We start from the raw sequence: 19,740 nt of genomic DNA on the forward strand, positions 1-19,740 counted from the left end.
TCCAGCCCCCACTCCTGGCAACTGCTAGTCTGTTTTCTGCTTTTATGAGTTCAGGGTTTTTTTAGATTCCACATATAAGTGAGATCATACAGTATTTGTCTTTCTCTGTCTGACTTATTTCACTTAGCAAAAAGCCCTCAAGGTCTATCTATGTTGTCATAAATGGCAGTATCTCTTTCTTTCTCATGGCTGAATAATATTCCATTATATATATATATATACACACACCACATTTTCTTTATCCATTCATCCATTGATGGACGCTTAGATTGTTTCCATATTTTGTCCATTGTAAGTAATGCTTTAATGAACATAGGGATGCAGAAGTCTCTTTGAAATAGTGATTTTGTTACCTTCAGATCAGAAGTGGAATTGCTGGATCATATGGTAGTTCTATTTGTAATTTTTTAATGAACCTACATACTATTTTCCATAGGGGCTATACCAATTTACATTTCCACCAACAGTGCACAAGGGTTCTCTTTTCTCTGCATCCTTGCCAGCATTTATCGCTTGTATTTTTGATAATAGCCATTCTAACAGGTGTGAGGTGATAGCGCATTGTGGTTTTGATTTGCATTTCCCTGATGATTAGTGATGTTGAGCACCTTTTCATGTACTTGTTGGCTATTTGAATATCTACCTTGGAAAAATGTCTGTTCAAGTCCTTTGCCCATTTTTAAATTGGCCGCAAGCTTACCTCATTTTATTGTGCTTCAGTTCACTGCACTTCACAGATATTGCATTTTTTACAAATTGAAGGTTTGTGGCAACCCTTCCTGGAGTAAGTCTATTGGTGCCATTTTTCCAACAGCATTTGCTCACTTCATGTCTCTGTGTCACAGTTTGGTAATTCTCACAATATTTCAAACTTTTTCATTATTGTTATATTCGTTATGGTGATCTGTGATCAGTGATCTTTGATGTTACTATCATAATTGTTTTAGGGCATGCCCATGAACCACACCCATATAAGACAGTGAACTTAATCAATAAATGTGTGTTCTTACTTCTCCACCAACTAGCCATTCCCCCATCTCTCTCCCTCTCCTTGGGCCTCCCAATTCCCTGAGACACAACAATATTGAAATCAGGCCAATTAATAACCCTACAACGGCCTCAAAGTGTTCAAGTGACTCACAGGTCTCTCACTTTAAATCAAAAGCTAGAAATGATTAAGCTTAGTGAGGAAAGCATGTCGAAAGCCAAGATAGGTCAAACAGTTAGCCAAGTTGTGAAAGCAAAGGAAAAGTTCTTGAAGGAAATTAAAAGTGCTGCTCCAGTGAACATACAAATCATAAGAAAGTGGAACAGAGTCAGCCCTGATGGCCTAGTGGTTAAAGTTCAACACACTCCACTTCGGCGGCCCAGGTTTGGTTCCTGGGTGTGGAACCACACTACTTGTCTGTCAGTAGCCATGCTGTGGCGGCGGCTCACATAGAGAAACCGGAAGAACTTACACCTATACACAACTATGTACTAAGGCTTTGGGGGGGACAAAGGAAGAAAAAAGGAGGAAGATTGGCAACAGATGTTAGCTTAGGGCAAATCTTCCCCTGCAAGAAAACAACAACAAAAAAAAGAGTAAGGGTGATTAAAATTACTTAGTAATTAAAAAAAAAAAAAGAAAGAAAGTGAAACAGCGTTATTGCTGATATGGAGAAAGCTTTAAGGGCTGGCTAGAAGATCAAACCAGCCACAACATTCCCTTAAACCAAAGCCTAATTCAGATCAAGGCCCTAACTCTCTTCCAGTCTATAAAGGCTGAGAGAGGTGAGGAAGCTGCAGAAAAAGGTTTGAAGCTAGCAGAGGTTGGTTCATGAAGTTTAAGAAAAGAAGGCGTCTCCATAACATAAAAGTCTAAGTGAAGCAACTGCTGATGTAGAAGCTGCAGCAAGTTATCCAGAAGCTCTAACTAAGATAATTAATAGAGGTGGCCACACCAAACAACAGATTTTCAGTGCAGACAAAACAACCTTCTATTGGAAGAAGATACCATCTAAGACTTTCATAGCTAGAGAGCAGAAGTCAATGCCTGGCTTCAAGGCTTCAAAGGACAGGCTGACTCTGTTGTTAGGGGCTAATGCAGCTGATGACTTTAAGTTGAAGCCAGTGCTCATTTACCATCCTGAAAATCCTAGGCTCCTTAGGAATTATGCTAAATCTACTCTGCCTGTGCTCTATAAATGGAACCAGAAAGCTTGGATGACAGCACATCTGTTTACAACATGATTTACAGAATATTTTCAGCCCACTGTTGAGACCTACTGCTCAGAAAAAAAAGATTCCTTTCAAATGATGCTGCTCATTGACAATGCACCTGGTCACCCAAAAGCTCTGATGAAGATGTGCATTGAGATGAGTGTTGTGTTCATGTCTGCTAACACACCATCCATTCTGCAGCCCATGGATCAGGGAGTAATTTTGACTTTCAAGTCTTATTATTTAAGAAATGCTTTTTGTGGGGCCAGCTCAGTGGCGTAGTGGTTAAGTCAGCAAGCTCTGCTTTAGCAGCCCGGGTTCGGATCCTGGGCATGGACCTACACCACTCCTCAAGCCACACTGTAGTGGTGTCCCACATACAAAATAGAGGAAGAAGGGCACAGATGTTAGCTCAGGGCCACTCTTCCTCAAGCAAAAAGAGAAAGTTTGGCAACAGGTGTTAGCCCAGGGCCAATCTTCCTCACCAAAAAGAACCACAAAAAAATAAGAAATGCATTTAGTAAAGCTGTAGCTGCCATAGATAAATGATTCCTCTGATGGATCTGGATGAAGTAAATTAAAAACCTCTGGAAAGGATTCACCATTCTAGATGCCATTAAGAACATTCATGATTCATGGGAAGAGGTAAAAATATCAACAATAACAGGAGTTTGGAAGAAGTTGATTCCAGCCCTCATGGATGACTTGGAGGGGTTCAAGACTTAAATGGAGGAAGTAACTGCAGGTGTGGTGGAAATAGCGCGAGAACTAGAATTGGAAGTGGCGCCTGAAGATGGGACTGAATTGCTTTAATCTCATGATAAAACTTGAACAGATGAGGAGTTGTTTCTTATGGATGAGCAAAGAAAGTGGTTTCCTGAGATGGAATCTACTCCTGGTAGAGTCGCTGTGAAGATTGTTGAAACAACAACAAAGGATTTAGAATATTACATAAACTTAGTGGATGAAGCAGCAGCAGAGTTTGAGAGAGTTGCCTCCAATTTTGGAAGAAGTTATACTGTGGGTAAATGCTATCAAACAGCTTTGCATGCTACAGCGAAATCATTCGTGAAAGGAAGGGTCAATCGATTCAGCAAACTTCATTGTTGCCTTATTTTAAGAAATTGCCTCAGACACCCTAACCGTCAGCAACCACCACCCTCATCAGTCAGCAGCCGTCAACATCAAGGCAAGACCCTCCACCACCAAAAAGATTACGACTCACTGAAACCTCAGATAATAGTTAGCCTTTTAGCAATAAAGTATTTTTAAATTGAGGGATGTACATTGTTTTTTAGACATAATGCTATTATTGCACACTTAATAGACTACAGTGTGGTGTAAACATCTTTTATAAGCACTGGGATACCAAAATTTTGTGACTCACTTTATTGAGAGATTCACTTTATTATGGTGCTCTAGAACCAAACCCACAATATCTCCAAGATATGCCTGTGTTTATTTTTTTGCTGTTGAGTTCCTTATATATTTTGGGTATTAACCTCTTATCAGATATGTGGTTTGCAAATATTTTCTCCTGTTCCATAGGTTGCCTTATCTCGCTGATTGCTTTTTTGCTCTGCTTTTAAGCAGAAGCTTTTAGTTTGATTCAGTCTCACTTGTTTATTTTTGCTTTTTGAGTGTTGTATACATAAAATCATTGCCAAGACAAATATCAAGGAGCTTTTCCCCTACATTCTCTTCTATGCTTTCAGGTCTTACATTTATGTATTTAATTCTTTTCAAGTTAATTTTTGTGAGTCGTGCAAGATAGGGGTTCAGTTTCATTTTTTTGCATGTGAGTATCCATTTTTCCCAGCACTATTAATTGAAGAGACCATCTTTTCTCCATTGAGTATTTTGACTTCCTTGTCGAATATTAGTTAACCATATATGCATGAGTTTACTTCTGGGCTCTCAATTCTGTTCCATTAGTCTATGTGTTTGTTTTTATGCCCGTACAAAACTGTTTTGATTACTATAGCTTTGTAATATAGTTTGAAATCAGGGAATGTGATGCCTCCAGCTTAGTTCTTCTTTCTCAAGATTGCTTTGGCTATTTAGGGTCTTTTGTGGTTCCATATGAATTTTGGTTTTGTTTTTTTCTACTTCTGTTAAAAAAAATGGCATTGGAATCTTGATGCTCCAGTCATCAGCATGGAATATATTTCCATTTATTTTTGTCTTTTTCAGTTTCTTTCATCAATGTCTTACAGTTTTCAGTGTACAGATCTTTCACCTCCTTGTTTAAATTTTTTCCTAGGTATTTTATTGTTTTTGATGCTATTGTAAGTGGGATTGTTTTCTTTATTTCTTTTTTCAGATAATTCATTGTTAGTGTATAGAAACGCAGTTGATTTTTGTATATTAATTTTGTGTCCTGCAACTTTACTGAATTTGTTTATTAGTTCTAATAGTTTTTTGGTGGAGAAATAGTTTTTCTTCCTTCCTTCCTTCCTTCCTTCCTCCCTCCCTCCCTCCTTCCCTTCCTCCCTCCCTCTCTTTTCTTTCTTTTTTTCCCCCAATTTCTCTGGCTAGGACTTCTAGTACTGAATTGAATAAGAGTGGTGAGAGTGGGCACCCTTGTCTTCTTCCTGATCTTAGAGGAAAAGCTTTCAACATTTGCACCATTGAGTATGATATTAGCTGTGGGCTTGTCATATATGGACTTTATTGTGTTGAGGTATGTTCCTTCTACACCCAATTTGTTGAGAGTTTTTATCATGAATGGATTTTGCATTTGTCAAATGCTTTTTCTGCATCTATTGAGATGACCATGTGATTTTTATCTTTCATTCTATGAATGTGGTGTATCACATTTGTTGATTTGCATATGTTGAACCATCCTTGCATCTCAGGGATGCATAATATAAAAAAGACATTTTTTTTTTTATTGCTGATGGGAAAATGAAAAGTAATCTGTCAGCATCTATTAAAATGTAAAATGTGGGGGCCAGCCCCATGGTGTAGCAGTTAAGTGTGTGCACTCTGCTGCTGGCAGCCCGGGTTCAGACCTCAGGCATGCACCGATGCACCGCTTGTCAAGCCATGCTGTGGTGGCGTCCCATATAAAGTGGAGGAAGAAGGGAACAGATGTTAACCCAGGGTCAGTCTTCCTCAGCAAAAAAGAGGAGGATTGGCATAGATGTTAGCTCAGGGCTGATCTTCCTCACACACACACACACACAAAAATGTAAAATGTGTATACCGTTTGCCAAGGAGTTCTATATTGGCGACTCTATCCGACAGAAATGAAAGCATCAGTATATACAGATAGATGTGCAAAGATATTTATTGAGACATTGTTTTTAAGAGAAAAGGAACTGGAAATTACCTAAATTTTCATCAATAGGAGAATGGTCAAATAACTTATGGTACTTCTATCCTATGGAATATTATACAGTTTTAGATCATTTGTTACATCTATTTTCCTTGATTTGAAGAACTATCCACTATATATTATTAAAAGATTATCTGCTATATATTATTGAATTCCTAAACAAATTTCAGAGAATGTTTACTGTATAATCCATTTAAAAAATTTAAATAGTATATATATTTGTATATATGGATGGGTTTGTATTTATAAACATAAAGAAATATGTGAAAAGTGACATATGAAGCCATTAACAATTGCTATATCATCAGGAGTGAAAAATGGGGAGTGGGATAGGAGATTATTAATATCTATTCTATGCCACTTTATTGTTTAACTTGGTAAAACAAGCATGTTGACGTTTTAATTTTAAAAATATGATAAAGATTTTTTGATGATAAATGTAAATACACATTATAGGACATTGATAGTTTGGCTTTGAGCGTGTGTAAATACCATATAGTGTAAGAAAGGAGAGCTAGCGTTACTGTGTTTGGTCAGCGAAGTCTTCATAGAGAAAACAACAGGTCTCACTTGACCAATGTGTCAATATTCTTCTGTAAACCTACTTACAGTTCATAGGTTTGGAATTTGCCTTTCTTTTTTCAACCCAATTAAAACTTAGTTATTCCAAGACTACTAGGAAACCAGATTATGGAATAAATCATCCTAGACAAAAGAAAACAATGCTTCAGGGCTGGCCCCGTAGCTTAGCGGTTAAGTGCGTGTGCTCCACTACTGGCGGCCCGGGTTCGGATCCCGGGCACGCACCGACGCACCGCTTCTCTGGCCATGCTGAGGCCGCGTCCCACATATGTCAACGAGAAGGATGTGCAACTATGACATACAACTATCTACTGGGGCTTTGGGGCGAGGAGGATTGGCAATAGATGTTAGCTCAGAGCTGGTCTTCCTCAGCAAAAAGAGGAGGATTAGCATGGATGTTAGCTCAGGGCTGATCTTTCTAAAAACAAAAACAAAACAAAACAAAAACTGAAAAAAAAGAAAAGAAAAGAAAACAATGCTTCATTGTTTAAAATATTAAGATCTTCCTGTTTTACTCTTTATAACTGCTGGATCTAAAGGTGAAAACCTGCTATGGCTAGCATAACTATGGCTAAATTGAACACTATCTTTTTAAAAGTTGAGGTGTTTTTTTTTTTTAACATACTTGCAATATATACATTTGAAACAAAGATTGTTTATCATTTTTCTTTTTTATTTCAGAACGCTTTACCCTGTACAGCTCTAAAAACCTTAGACAAGCATGGAATAAGTAAGTCTTTGTACAGACTGTGTTCATTCTCTCTCTCTCTCTCTTTTAATTTTCAACACTCTCCTGATATGTTTGTCATGACATTTTTTCCTTTGTTCATCCAATTATCCATTCATCCATTCATTGAACCAATAAACAGTTATTAGGTCCTAACCGTGTGCCAGCTGCCATGTTCAACCTGAGCCAGCAGTATTGTATGAGTTTGGGTTCCTAGAGCAATGTGGCATTGCTTCAGAGCTGTAAATCCAAAAATTCATTGTGGTCAATCTTCTTGTTAACTAGATTCGAAGAAACATTTTAGCATCAGAAACATAGCATTTATTAAGTATAATATAATGACTGACTTTCTAATCTAAATAATGTTGGTGACAACCTTCGAGCTAGATAAAATTTATTTTCAGATTTTTCCAGTTTACCCATTTCCCTCCTAAGCCTTATTGGGAAACTAAGTACATGTATCACTTGAAGTATACATACTCCATTTATTTAATTTCTATTCTCTCATCTGGACTTGTTGAAATGGTTTTATTTATGGATTTTGAAATTTGATGAAATATGAAGATCTGGGTTTCTCAAGTTATTCAGAGGTCTTTTATTGCAAGCCAACATGTTAGTAAATCATTGAAAGTTGGAAAGCAGAGTAATTGAGTCACTGCTGTTTATTTGTGGGTATCACATTTCAAGCATTATGCTGGGGAAAGGGTAACTGGAACTGCTTTGATAAAATAAACTAAAATTTGTCATAAGATTTTGTCAGTGGAGAATTTAGTGTTATTGTCTCACTTTTTACTGTTATGACATGTTAAATTTTAGATGCCATCAGTTATGAAAATAAAAAAAGAAAAAACCTTTTTATAATAAAAATACCTTTAATCAATGTTGTCAGTAGATGCAGTGGACAGCTTATTGTAAGGAACTCATGGAATGAATACCTTAAATTCTGCAGTGGTTTATTTGAAAGATTTGGCAATTTATTTTGATTAAATTTGTACTTAGAGGAACACACTGGTATAAGTATTTTTGTCTAACACAGAGTTTTGTATTTGCCATTTGAAGAGTCGGTTCTTCGTATCTAGAGTCTCCCCTGGGAGGCACACCCTCTGCTGGGAGCAGTGTGTGTGTGTTCTTCACCCTTTTACCCTCCCCCGCACTTCACTGATCAGTGGTCTAACATATTTTAATTACGTGCTTTCATACACCAGGTAATACATGCAGTATATAGTTCCTACTTTAATTAAATGATCAAACACATTCTGCTCTCATAATTGTTCAAAAAGTTTGGCCAACCAGGTAACCTCTTTATGAAAGTGGTTCTTGATAAAGCAGTTGAATCTCTAACCCTATCTTTGAAGTAACAGGAAAATCTGGCAAATCTACACATAGAAGCATTTGTGGAGAAAAGCCTCCAGTTTAGGTAACTCTCCATTTCCTTTTTTCTAAGGGACAGAGCTAGAATGACCTCCAAATCGCCCAGGAAAATAAATGGCAATTCTTATCCACTTAGAATAGTCTACAGAAAACACAGGGGAGGTCTGTAGACGATGCTGAGTGGTATTTCTTCCGCTGGCCTCTGGTGGGTATGACCCCACACCATTTACACCTGACCCCCTCCAGTTGTTCATTTTTGCGGCTTGTATTCAGCACCACCATCATAGGCATTCTCATATACATGCCCAGGTGAATGGCCTTTCTTGTTCAACTATTCCATAGTGACCAGTGAGATGCCTCTCAGAGAAGATACTTTTGTACATTTACATTAATCTACCCCAGGAGAAACTAGGTTATTTCATGTCTTTCAAAAAGGAAAATAAAGTTGAAGTAGTATTCAGGCTTTGCATTGCTTCACTTTATTCTGACCACCTAAGACCTGGTGCTTTCCTTTCTCCGAGAGGTATCATTCATGTCACAACAAAAGTAGTTAATTCCATTGATAAAAATCAGGATGTGCAATCTTCTGGTATTGCTGCTTTAGAAATTTTAAAAACTATGTGCGTTGTCCTCAATCTCTAAATTTTTCTTAAAAGATGCTAGATATCAGTAAATATTCTTTTACTTTTGAGGGCAAATAAGAATTCTTCAGAGTATGATTTTTCACAAAATAAGAACACAGTTTCTCTTTGAGATATCACTTCAGAGACATTTATTGTTTGCATTTTCCATAAACATAGGATTTATAATTTTTCTAGGAAAACAAGTTCTAACATACTGAAGGAAGTATTACATTTTCATGTAAAGTCTGTTTAATCAGTTAGTAGAATTGTAGTTCATCTCTTTCTTTTAATCTCTATATCACATATGCTTTTTTAAAAAAATTAGAATTAATTCAAAGTCATTTAATAAATTGAGTTGTACCCTCAGATTACTTTTAAAACATTTTAGGAAAAATATTAAAAACTGGGCTTGATTTTAAAATTATAAACATGACTTGTTCAGAACCATGCTATTTTTAAGTCCCCATAAGTCTTATTTTTTGTTGACTTAAGGATTTGTTTTAGAAAACATTATGTAATAAAATCATCACTAAAAATATTATAAAAATATTACTTTCTGGTATCCCAGTGTTATGTACTGAATCCTTAGAGCCAAGCTATAGCCTCTAGCCAATTCAAACCCAATGCAATTTAGAGAGAACTGAGAATTCAGAGACATTACTTATGTTATTGATTCTTTCTTCAAATGGACTTGTGACCTTGCAACCATCATCGACATTTCAACATCTCTTACTTCAGAGTGAGGTCTAGATTCAGAAGAACTGAATTTAAAGGCTATGAAGCAAGTTCTGGCTTTCTCTGTTACTAACTAATTTGCTTGTCTACAGCACAATTATGAAACTAAAGCAATTGGTAAATTCTCTTGTACAGGAGTAATAGGTTCAAAGTAAAGTGAACTAATTTGCCAGAACTAATTTGAATTCCATTTAGATGAGTTAATATAAGATGGGTAGGTTAATATAGAAAAAGTAAGTCACTGTTCAAAATTAAGTAACAAACGTGCATTAATTCACCTATTAAAGTTAGTGGATATGTTAACCTGCCCAAGATAGTTAAGAATTTCTAGAGAAATGAATCCTCTCTTTGAAAGGCTATAACAAGTGACCCAGTTTATTTTGGGTCCAAGTCTGCCCTAGGTAACCCCCGTGTAATTCCCTGCTGACTTCATTTATACCAGTAACCATCGGCATGATTTTATCCTTTGAAGGATTTTTTAGTATTCTGGGGAAACAAAGCAGTGATGGGAGAAAAATATCAAACGATCCAGCAGATATCTAAACTCAAAAGGATAATACAAAGAAGAAATCTTAATTATAGGATTGAGAATAATAAATACATATTAATAAAGGAAAGAAAGTCCTTTTATTCCCTCATTCTGGAAGTGCATCCTGCTTACAGGGGATATGGGATTAAAGGGAGACAAATCTTAATTTTATAAATACATGTACTGTTTTCTGACTGCCTTCAAAACATTCCATTTTATTTCATTGGAGTTATAAAGACTTTCCCTATTTTTCTTCCAAATCTCTCTATTTATAGTTGTCTGACATTGGCTTGTATGTGCAATCAACCAAGAATTTCGACCACTTAAAAGATCTTTTATTATTTTGGCTGGAGAAGAAGCCTTAGTATATGCTCTCCAGCGCAGTTAAGGGTAGGATTCCAGGAACACATTTGCTTGTTTTGGAACTTTTTAACAGCTGAACAATTCTGGAGGTTTGAAAGTAGCAGAGAGAGAACTAAGGATAAACCCCCAAAGTCACAAAGGACAGATTCGGAAAACATAGCTCTGGCTGATGAAGTAAAGCACATCCACAGACTTGAATACATGTATGCCAACCTTGTCCTGCTAGCTCCACCCACATGCTCTAGTTCTGCTTATAATCCTTCTAGTTAAAGCTCAACTGGATTTCTACTAAGAATTTAAAAAATTGATACTTTAAAATGTGTAATAAATATAAGAGATATTGTAATGAAGCTACCTTTATGGAAATACAAAAATAGAGAAGAAGGAGACATTTACCTGCATGTATTTAGTGTACCAGCAAAGTCACAAACCCTAATTTAGATGCAGAAGTGTTTCCCAACTTTGTGTTCTTGAACTTTCTTTGAATATTTTATCTAATTTGATAATTAACTTCCAAAACATATTTTAAAAATTGCTAGATAGTTGTGTTACACATGTGCATAAAACCTAATGTGTTTAAAATAATATTTAGAGGGATAACATAAATTTTACTCTGTATGTTTATGTTGGTGGTTCTCTATTGTATTTTTCTTGTTGTCATATCTGATTGCATTCCATTAAAATTTAAATCATTGCCTTCTCAAGAAACCAAAAGGCCCTGTTTTCTACTCTGCCTTATTGTTACTAAAATTTTCTTTTTTTTTTTTTAATTTTTTGTTTATTGCAGTAACATTGGTTTATAACATTGTAAAAGTTTCAGGTGTACATCATTGTACTTCTATTTCTGCATAGATTATAGTATATGGCAAAGTCAGTTAGAACTTTCAATTTCTTTGCCAGTTGTTTAGAAATGTGAGAGGACGTAAGAGCAGTTATCGACGCTAGGAGGAGCAGTTGAGTTGAGCCAGATCTTTGAATCATCTTTCTCCACTTTTACATTTTTTCATTGTTGATGATTTTTTTATAATTCTATTTACTTCAAAGTAACAGTTTTAATTTATTTAGTGCTTGCAGATTTCTTCTCACAATATTTTCAAAGAAATTATTCCTTCCATCATCAATGCACTTTTTTTAGGGATGGGTTTATTGGGGTGAAAAGCTCTACAGCAGACACTAAAGCAGACATTTTGGAATTCCAGCATCTTAACTCAAAGGATGAGCAGGACCTGCAGTAGTCAACTGCCCAGTGCTGGATTCATTATATTCATCATATTCATTACATTCATTATGTCCAGCATTGGATGGCTACATGGGGTGTAGCTCCTCACCACATTCCACACCCTTGAAAATACAGTTCTCAACACATGGACAATCAGATCCAAGGAGGTCTCCTGTCCTGACCTTGGACAACCACACGTGGTATTGTTTGGAAGCCCCAAAGTCTCACCTGCCTGCTTGAAAGTCGCAGTTCAGAGCAATTTCTGGGGACTTTCATTTTCATAAGAATGAATCATAATTTCAGTTCCTGAAAGGATTATGTGGGTATGATGTTTATCGAGTCTATTAAACCCCTTGCTACATTAACAGAGAGCAGTTCTTCTAGAAAATTGCAGAGTGGATTCTTGAAAGGAAAAAGGGGAGGTCCTGAAACAGGAGATGCTTTCCAGGCTCTGGTTGGAGTCCTAGAGAGTCTCAAAGAAGACAGCATAAAAGTCCATCCAAAGGCACTGGTTGGGGACAGGTGCCAGGAGGACAAAGAGAGAGCTATCCAAGAGAAAGTTGGCAGATTTGCCAAAGGCCTAGGCATGATCCCTTATAGTAGCAACAGCATGAATGTGATAACACGTGAAATGTACCTAGTCAAAGGCGTAACATAGGCTCATTGCTCCATAGTCATAGCTGTGATGGGGGTAGTAAGGGTAATTAACATTTGGACAGCATTTTGCAGTATAGGATTTGCTTTCATGTATGTTGTCACATCGTCATATCCTTACAGCAATCTTGAGAGGTAGTGAGGGCTGATATTATCATCTCTATTTGATAGCTTGAAATAAAAAACATGCTCAATGAAGTCTAATGATCAGTGCTATTCAAAATTACAACTTGGAACATATGCCCCAGTGAATCTTGTGACAGAAATATTATCAGTTTAAAAACCCTGATATTCAAGTGTTTATCAGTATCTGATTTTATTTTGTTCTCACTACAACTTTGGGTAGCGAAGTCTCTCCTGGGAACTGATGTCGTTCATTCCCAGTCTAGGTTTTAGACTTCAGGAGAGCTGGGACAGAGTGGAAACCTGACTTTCTCTATCCTGGGGAAATAGTGTTTGCAGCGTTGTTGACGATGCAGTGACCACTCGCATCGTCAGCTCAGGCCTCTCCTGTGCCACTGCTGGTAATGCACCATTTGGATAAAGACAGGTTTATGACATTCTAGGTGCTAGAGATGACAGGCCTGCCGGCCACCCACTCAGGCCCTACTGGTGAGATTTTTCTCCTATTCCATACAGCTCCCACTGCCCCCAGTGAGATTATTCTCAATCATTTTGTATCATTGCCAGATTTCTTGTCCATGTCTTTCTTTTTTTAGCAAAGAATTCACTGTCATTAATAACCCCTGGTGATGGCCCAGGGCAGGCCCCATGCTGTTAGTTATCTGTCAGGCACGAGTTTTTTGTTCCCCTTCTGATAGAAAATATCCATCTTCTCTTACTAATTGGCAGTACATGCCAGGCTTGGGAGTTGGCAACAGCCATTGTTTTTCATGCTTTCAGATTATGTCTTGGATTCATCATCCAAAAGTACACACTTATGATGCAGCTAATACCTTCCTTCTGCCGTGCAGCTCGTTAAGGAAGAAAACCCAAGCATGCTTCGGAAGCGGCACAGAGCTTCCGGGAGCAGCTGGGCTGCTGTGTCCCTGCAAAGAGGATGATAGATTTAGGCTTTCTCCAACTGTTCCCCAAAACAGATTCTACAAGTGTGAACTGAAGAAGTTCTTCTGCTTCTCCAAAATAAAAAATGGTGTATTTGTATTCTGTGACTACTGTAACAAATTACCATAAGTTTATTGGTGTAAAACACCACAAATGTATTATTCACAGTTCTGTCGGGCAGAAGTCTGGATGGGCTCAACTGATTTCTCTGATCTGGGTCTCACAAGGCTGAAATCAAGGTGTTGGTAGGCCTGGCCTCTCTCTGGAGGCTCTAGGGGAGGATTTGCTTCCAGGACCATTTAGACTGTTGGCAGAATTCATTTTCTTGTGGTCATTGGGCCGAGGCCCTGTTTCCTTGCTGATTGTCAGCTGGGAGCCTCACTCAGCTCCCGAAGGCCACCTGTATTACTCATCATGCTGCCCCCTCCTTCAAACCAGTAGCAGTGCAACGAATCTTTCTCTTACTTCAAATCTCTCCCGCTTCCCCTTTTGCCCATATCTTCTGCCTCCAGTGGGAGAAAGTTCTAAAGTCCACCTGTATAATCCAGGTTAATCTCCCTATTTTAAGGTCTCTAACCTTAGTTACATCCACAGAGTCCCTTTTGCCATGGAAAGTAACATATTCAGAGGCTTCAGGGATTAGCAAGTGGACATCTTTGGGGTCTTTCTGCTTTCCACAAGTGGGTACTGGGTGCTGGGGTTTCCTATTGAGTGATGAGTCATGAGGTGAGGCAGAGCAGGGGGACAATCCCAGGCCTCACCAGTTCAGACACTGTCTGTTTTGCCTGATCTCTGGCCAATCAGGTGACAAGCATAGGCCCCTGACTCTGCTGGTGCCACATGCCTGGTTCACATTAGGTATCCTCAAAATTATGTATAAGGAAGAAGTCATTTTCCATCCCTAGTATAGAGTTACAGAAATTTTAAATTTATGATTTAATGATTTAAATTTAACCATTTAAATGTAAATAGCCACATGTAGCTACCGTATTGGGCAGCACAGCTGCAGATCAACATGTAAACTATTCATTTATTTTAAGTGCCCACCACTGTAAAACCAGCGTGGCTATCTGATGCTTTGGAAACGACACTGAAGAGTCCTTGCATTTTGCACTCAAGCGTCCAGAGATCTTTCTTTACATTTTTACTTCTCAGTCCTGTCTTTTACTTGTAAACACTCGGAGGAGACAATAGCTCTGGAGGACCCCATAAGTGTAATAAATCTGCAGAGAGAATACTGGAAGTATCAAAGAACATCAAGCAGACGTTCCTTCCCCCCCTCCACCCCTCTAGGAGCCACGCTGTTCCCTCCTGAGGGGCACTGCCTGTTGCAAGCATCTCTATTCCTTTCTCCTTCTTATGTTCTCTCTCTCTCTCTTCTGTTGGGAACTGCTAGGGGTTAGACACACAGCTCTCTACCCTGTTTGAACTCCCTTAAGAATTCACCTCTCTGCTGTTGTTCTCGGCCCCCTTGATCTCCCCTAACTCTACTCAGAAAATATCGTACAGGCTCAGCTTCCTCTTCACCATGTGTGAGATGCTGTTGAGAGGGGCTCCATTTTCTAAATGAGCCTCCCCAGTCGAGAGCCAGGTCTTCTTCACTGGGTCCCTGTGGCTACATATGTTAATTCTTCAGCTTCAGAACATTGAAAATTGCCACATGTTAAAAAATGAAGCGTGAACAGAAATGCAGAAGTTTTTACTGCTCTTTATTAAAAAAAAAAAAAAACAACACTGGATATGAGATCCCTTTCCTCAACACTTGTTTATATCATTTTCTTTTGATTAAGAAATGTTTATGAATTTAGTGAATTGTCAGCGTCAAAATTAAGATGAACACAGGAAGTCACTGGTGTAAGAGATGATTTTAACAACAACGTCATCTTTTGTATACACTGTCACCCACGCCACACTTTACCTTGGTTGATTATCATGAAAATTAGGATTGGACAGGGGCCCAATCATTTGTGGGGACAAGGGGTTCCCCTCATCATTTGGGGAGACTTTATATACAGCTGGGGCTCAACTTCCACTCATTGTGAAGATACTGTTAATAGACTATTCATGTTGACGTGTGCATTCAACATCTGCTGTGTAGAGAGTGGTCCTACTGACCTTGTAAGAATACACAGTCAATAAATATTGTTGATATGAACCAAGAAAGAATAGAAAAGAGGAAGGAAGGCTGCCAAAGCCCCTTATTGGCACAAATGGCAAGAAAATGCCTAAAGCCAACATAATCTTTGGTATTAGGGACCAAGTTCCAATCGTAGATACACTGCTCAATCGTATAATATTTAGGAAGCTCACTAACCAATCTGAACCCTAGTTTTCAATCTTTAAAACCCTTGGCAGGATTATCGTGGGGATTGAATAAGATGAGTGTGTAAATGACAGAGCACTTGCAGCAAACGGTAGCTTAGCCCCTTTCTGTTTTTCAGGACACCCTGCCTTCCCCTGCCAGTCAGAGCATTTCAAATAAGCAATTGTCCTTGAACATGAATACCACTGTTATACAGGGGCCCCAGACATCTTCTAGAATATTCCTTCTACCTTTCTAGGGGCACATGCTAAACTACTTGGTCTCCAAATCATTTTTAAAAAGTACTTCCTGTGTAGAAATAAGATTCCTTCTTCCCCAGCAGTTCCTTCCTAAGAGTGATATGTTAACAAATAGCATTGTGCATAATTAATGTAAAACTGTGATTTATCCTAAATCTTGAAACACATCTATTAGACAGTTTTCCTAATTAGATTGAAAGAAACCCATAGACAAACACTGTTACCAAGTTCAGAACATCTGTTAGACCTTTTCTGTGATGCTCTCTGTAAATGAACTGATGGGTAAGCCTAAACCAGGTGTGTAGGCCTGGGTTGTCCACTTGACCCAGGGAGTTCCAGTGGTGAGACTAAAAGTAATTATTCTTGCTGTTTACGGCCTTTAAATGGGGAGGGTAGGTGACTTATCTCTAGGAACACAATGAATAAAGGCTGGGAGCGTGGCCTTGGCTAAGTACACCTGTCATCACTGGGGAGTCGGAGGGTAGGGGACTCCAAAGGTAACGAGCCTTTTTCTTTCAGACACTGTGCCAAGTCCAAACCCTAAGGCATACATCCCACGTTACCTTGTTATATCCATCATGGGAGTGACTTCAACGTTAGGCTTCATTGTGTCTTTAACAACATCAACAAAGATACGTTAAAATGCCTTAAACACACACACATACAACCCCAAATCAATAATTTTATGTCTTGTCTAAAAGAGCATTTTTAGATCATTTTGACATTTTGAGGGTCTCAGAAAAATCTAGTGGTGATTTACAGCTCAAGTCATATGATGAGTGTATATGTGTATGGATGTTATTAATCAGACTATAAATGAGATATAAATGAATAGAAATATTAACACGAAGGGATCAATATTCTAGCCCTTGTTGCGTTGTTATACAGCATATCTTTGTGTCTCTATGTGTGAATTCTCTGCTGGGCCTCAGTTGTATTTAATCCCTCAAGACTTGATATACAAACATAATGCCAAATAGAGAACTTCCCTTAAATTATTCAGATCTCCCCATAAGTGATTTCCCACTTTTCCTGCAATGGAAAACATTTGATCATAAATTCAATTAAATCAGCCATCATCTTTGTGATGCTTGTCCAGCTAAATCCTTTAGTGACTAAACCAATAAACATACCAGCTGTATGTGTGCGTGTGTGTGTGTGTGTGAGAGAGAAAGTATGTGTGTTTATGGCACAACTGTTGTGGATGAATCGATTTGAAGTAAAGATGAAGGGTAGTTCTCATTTCTTAGGCCAGATTTTGACCACTTCACTGCAGCCAAGGTTTAAAAGATTAAACCTTCAGCAGGGATAAAATCATATATATTCCTTTAAGTGCGTTGGCTTTTATTTCCCAACTCAGAGCCTAGTTTTAATATATTGAGTTTTAGATCAAAGCTGATATACTGTGGAGATGTTAGTAAAAGCTGTCAAACCATATCAACCATTCTTCTTCCTCTTTCTTCCACGCCCCCTCCTCCCTAGTTAAAACAAAGGAAAAATGACTGTCGACATACTTTTAAGTTTCTCTGGGAAAATAGCATGATAGGATTATAGTACTGTTTATGATTTCTCATATGTATGTCAGCTGAAGAGGTAAGGTTTATTACAGGCTTAGGGATGCTGATTGGTTCTCACCTGGTTGCTAAAGCTTTTCAGGTAACAGATACAACCAACTACCTCCCCTCCCTCTCATCATATCTTGACTACTGATCCTATTAATTTGTGTATAACTGAACTCTTATTTGTGTATATCTTTGCAGATGTGTGTATCCGTGTAGCCTGTAGAGGGCAGCATGTTCTGGAAAAAAAAGGGTTATAGAACAGCTACTTATCTCCATAAAATATGTGAGATAAGCAATTGATTTTTTTTTTCCCCTTCAGCAAAACAGGTAAAATCTCTCTGGTAGAGAAGCCGGAGCTGGCCCATGCTTTGATGGTCTGCCCCAGTGTGCCACTTTAGGTATCTGCTTGGATGGTGAACATCTTTATGAATTGGCTCATTTACCTTGGAGGCTACTTAATTGAGGATTACACCAGGTTCCGTGCCTTTGCCTCCAAATGGAACTAAGCACATCGTCTTCTTTATAAAGATGAATACAAATGGAATTTTCCATTTGTTTCTCGTTTCTTGTCACTTTTGACTGAAGTTTAGAATTTGAGTCAAATTGTACCTACAGTTCTAGTTTATTTGGTAGTCAAATTAGGCTTGACTCTTCTATCTTAGAATTATGCTATCTCACATCCCTTACTTTTAGGTTGTGACCCTTGAAAGAATTCTAATGTCTCTTATTTTTGTCAAGGAAGTGAAAAACATTTCCACGGGGATATCTTCCATCCATCGTGATTTTTGGCTCCTTCCCTTATTGGCCAGCATATCTTTGGAGTAATCCCTGACCCTGCCCTCTCTATATAGCAACATTCGCTGATTTTCTCAACCCAATCTCTACTCTTCGTCTAAAGAACCAAATCCTCCCAGTGTATATGCTACACAATTCTTTTTTTTTAATTTTAGAAATTTCTGGAAGCTGCAGCAGATCTTTGAAGGCTATAGAGCAGCACTGTCCAATAGTTCTTTACATTGATGGAAATGTTCTATATCTGTACTGTCCAATATAGTAGCTACTAGCCACCGTGGAGCTATTGAGTAACGTAAAATGTGGTTAGTGCAATTGAGGAGCTGAATTTTTATCTTACTTAATTTTAATAAATTTAAATTTAAATAGTCACATGTGGCCCGTGGCTACCAAATTGGACATTGCAGAATAGAGCATGACTTCTGATCAGTTTATAACAAATGTTTTACCAGAATATTTGTGAGGTGGATTAGAGTTTGCAGCTAAAAACCTACTGCCCAGGCTTTTATTCTCTTGCTTATTTCTTTCTCATATAGCTGTAAGCTTAAATCCAAATCCTCTGACTCTGCCCCGGGATTTTCTCTCTCTCAGAACATCTGAGAGATTTTCAATTTTCAAATTCTTCGATTTTGTTGAATATTGAACGTCTCTCTCTTGGGTATCCAGAATAGTTTCAAAGCATAGCATTTCAGCAGCATTGATTCTGTGGGCACCGGCCATTTCACCGTCTAAGCTCGATCACCTCTTTATATCTAGTTTTTCCTAGATAAAGAAATAAGACTTAGAAATATGCTAACATACGTCAAGCTGCATATAAGCTTGACACAAGTTAGCATGTTTCCTAACTTGGAGTGTGCCCTCCCCCCCATAAATGTGAAACAACTATTTACATTGACTACAAATAAAGCATATGCTTGTTCCATCCATTCTAAAGTGACCTCAATATTCTTTTGAAAATTTTCTCATAAGTTCCCAAGTAATCATTTTTTAAAATGCTTCCATATTTTTACACATGATCTGCAAATACATCTCTTCCGTTTTCTACATTATGTTGATATTGTTGGTTTTAAAACATAAGCAGACCTTTTTTTTAATGGTTTGTGTCATGCCACTAGCTTCTGCCTCATGTTAGAGACATGTCTGAAAACATCCTTACCTACATATACTTGACTATTATAAGTAGTTGGACCCCAGATGATGATAAATATGCAGCTTTTTAATTCTATTCATTTATCTTTCTTTTATTTCAGCTGTAAAGATAGAATTAGTGCCCAAGAAGATAAACAACTCTAGCAATTATGCCAATTTGGGGTTTCTTTAAACCATAGATATGGAATGGCACCCTTCCATTATAAATCATTTTGTGTAAGGAGCCAAATGTGGAGTTAAAGGCAGGAATAAAGGAATGTGCAAC

The 19,740-nt window shown here is 37.9% G+C and overlaps 1 protein-coding gene across 4 annotated transcripts in view; it reads left to right on the forward strand.

The window, feature by feature from the left end:
- Positions 1-19,740, forward strand: part of CDK14 (cyclin dependent kinase 14) — a 537,486-nt gene that overhangs the window by 415,855 nt on the left and 101,891 nt on the right. For 3 of the 4 annotated variants that reach the window (XM_058525247.1, XM_058525217.1, XM_058525227.1), the window contains one exon: positions 6,806-6,854. In XM_058525247.1, the coding sequence (XP_058381230.1) occupies positions 6,806-6,854 (49 nt within the window). Of the gene's footprint in view, positions 1-6,805; positions 6,855-13,248; positions 13,530-19,740 lie in introns of those variants that run through there. The other variant, XM_058525237.1, reaches the window with a different exon arrangement.

Source organism: Diceros bicornis, chromosome 3, assembly GCF_020826845.1.
Source record: "Diceros bicornis minor isolate mBicDic1 chromosome 3, mDicBic1.mat.cur, whole genome shotgun sequence".
In the NCBI taxonomy this organism is placed as follows: Eukaryota; Metazoa; Chordata; class Mammalia; order Perissodactyla; family Rhinocerotidae; genus Diceros; species Diceros bicornis.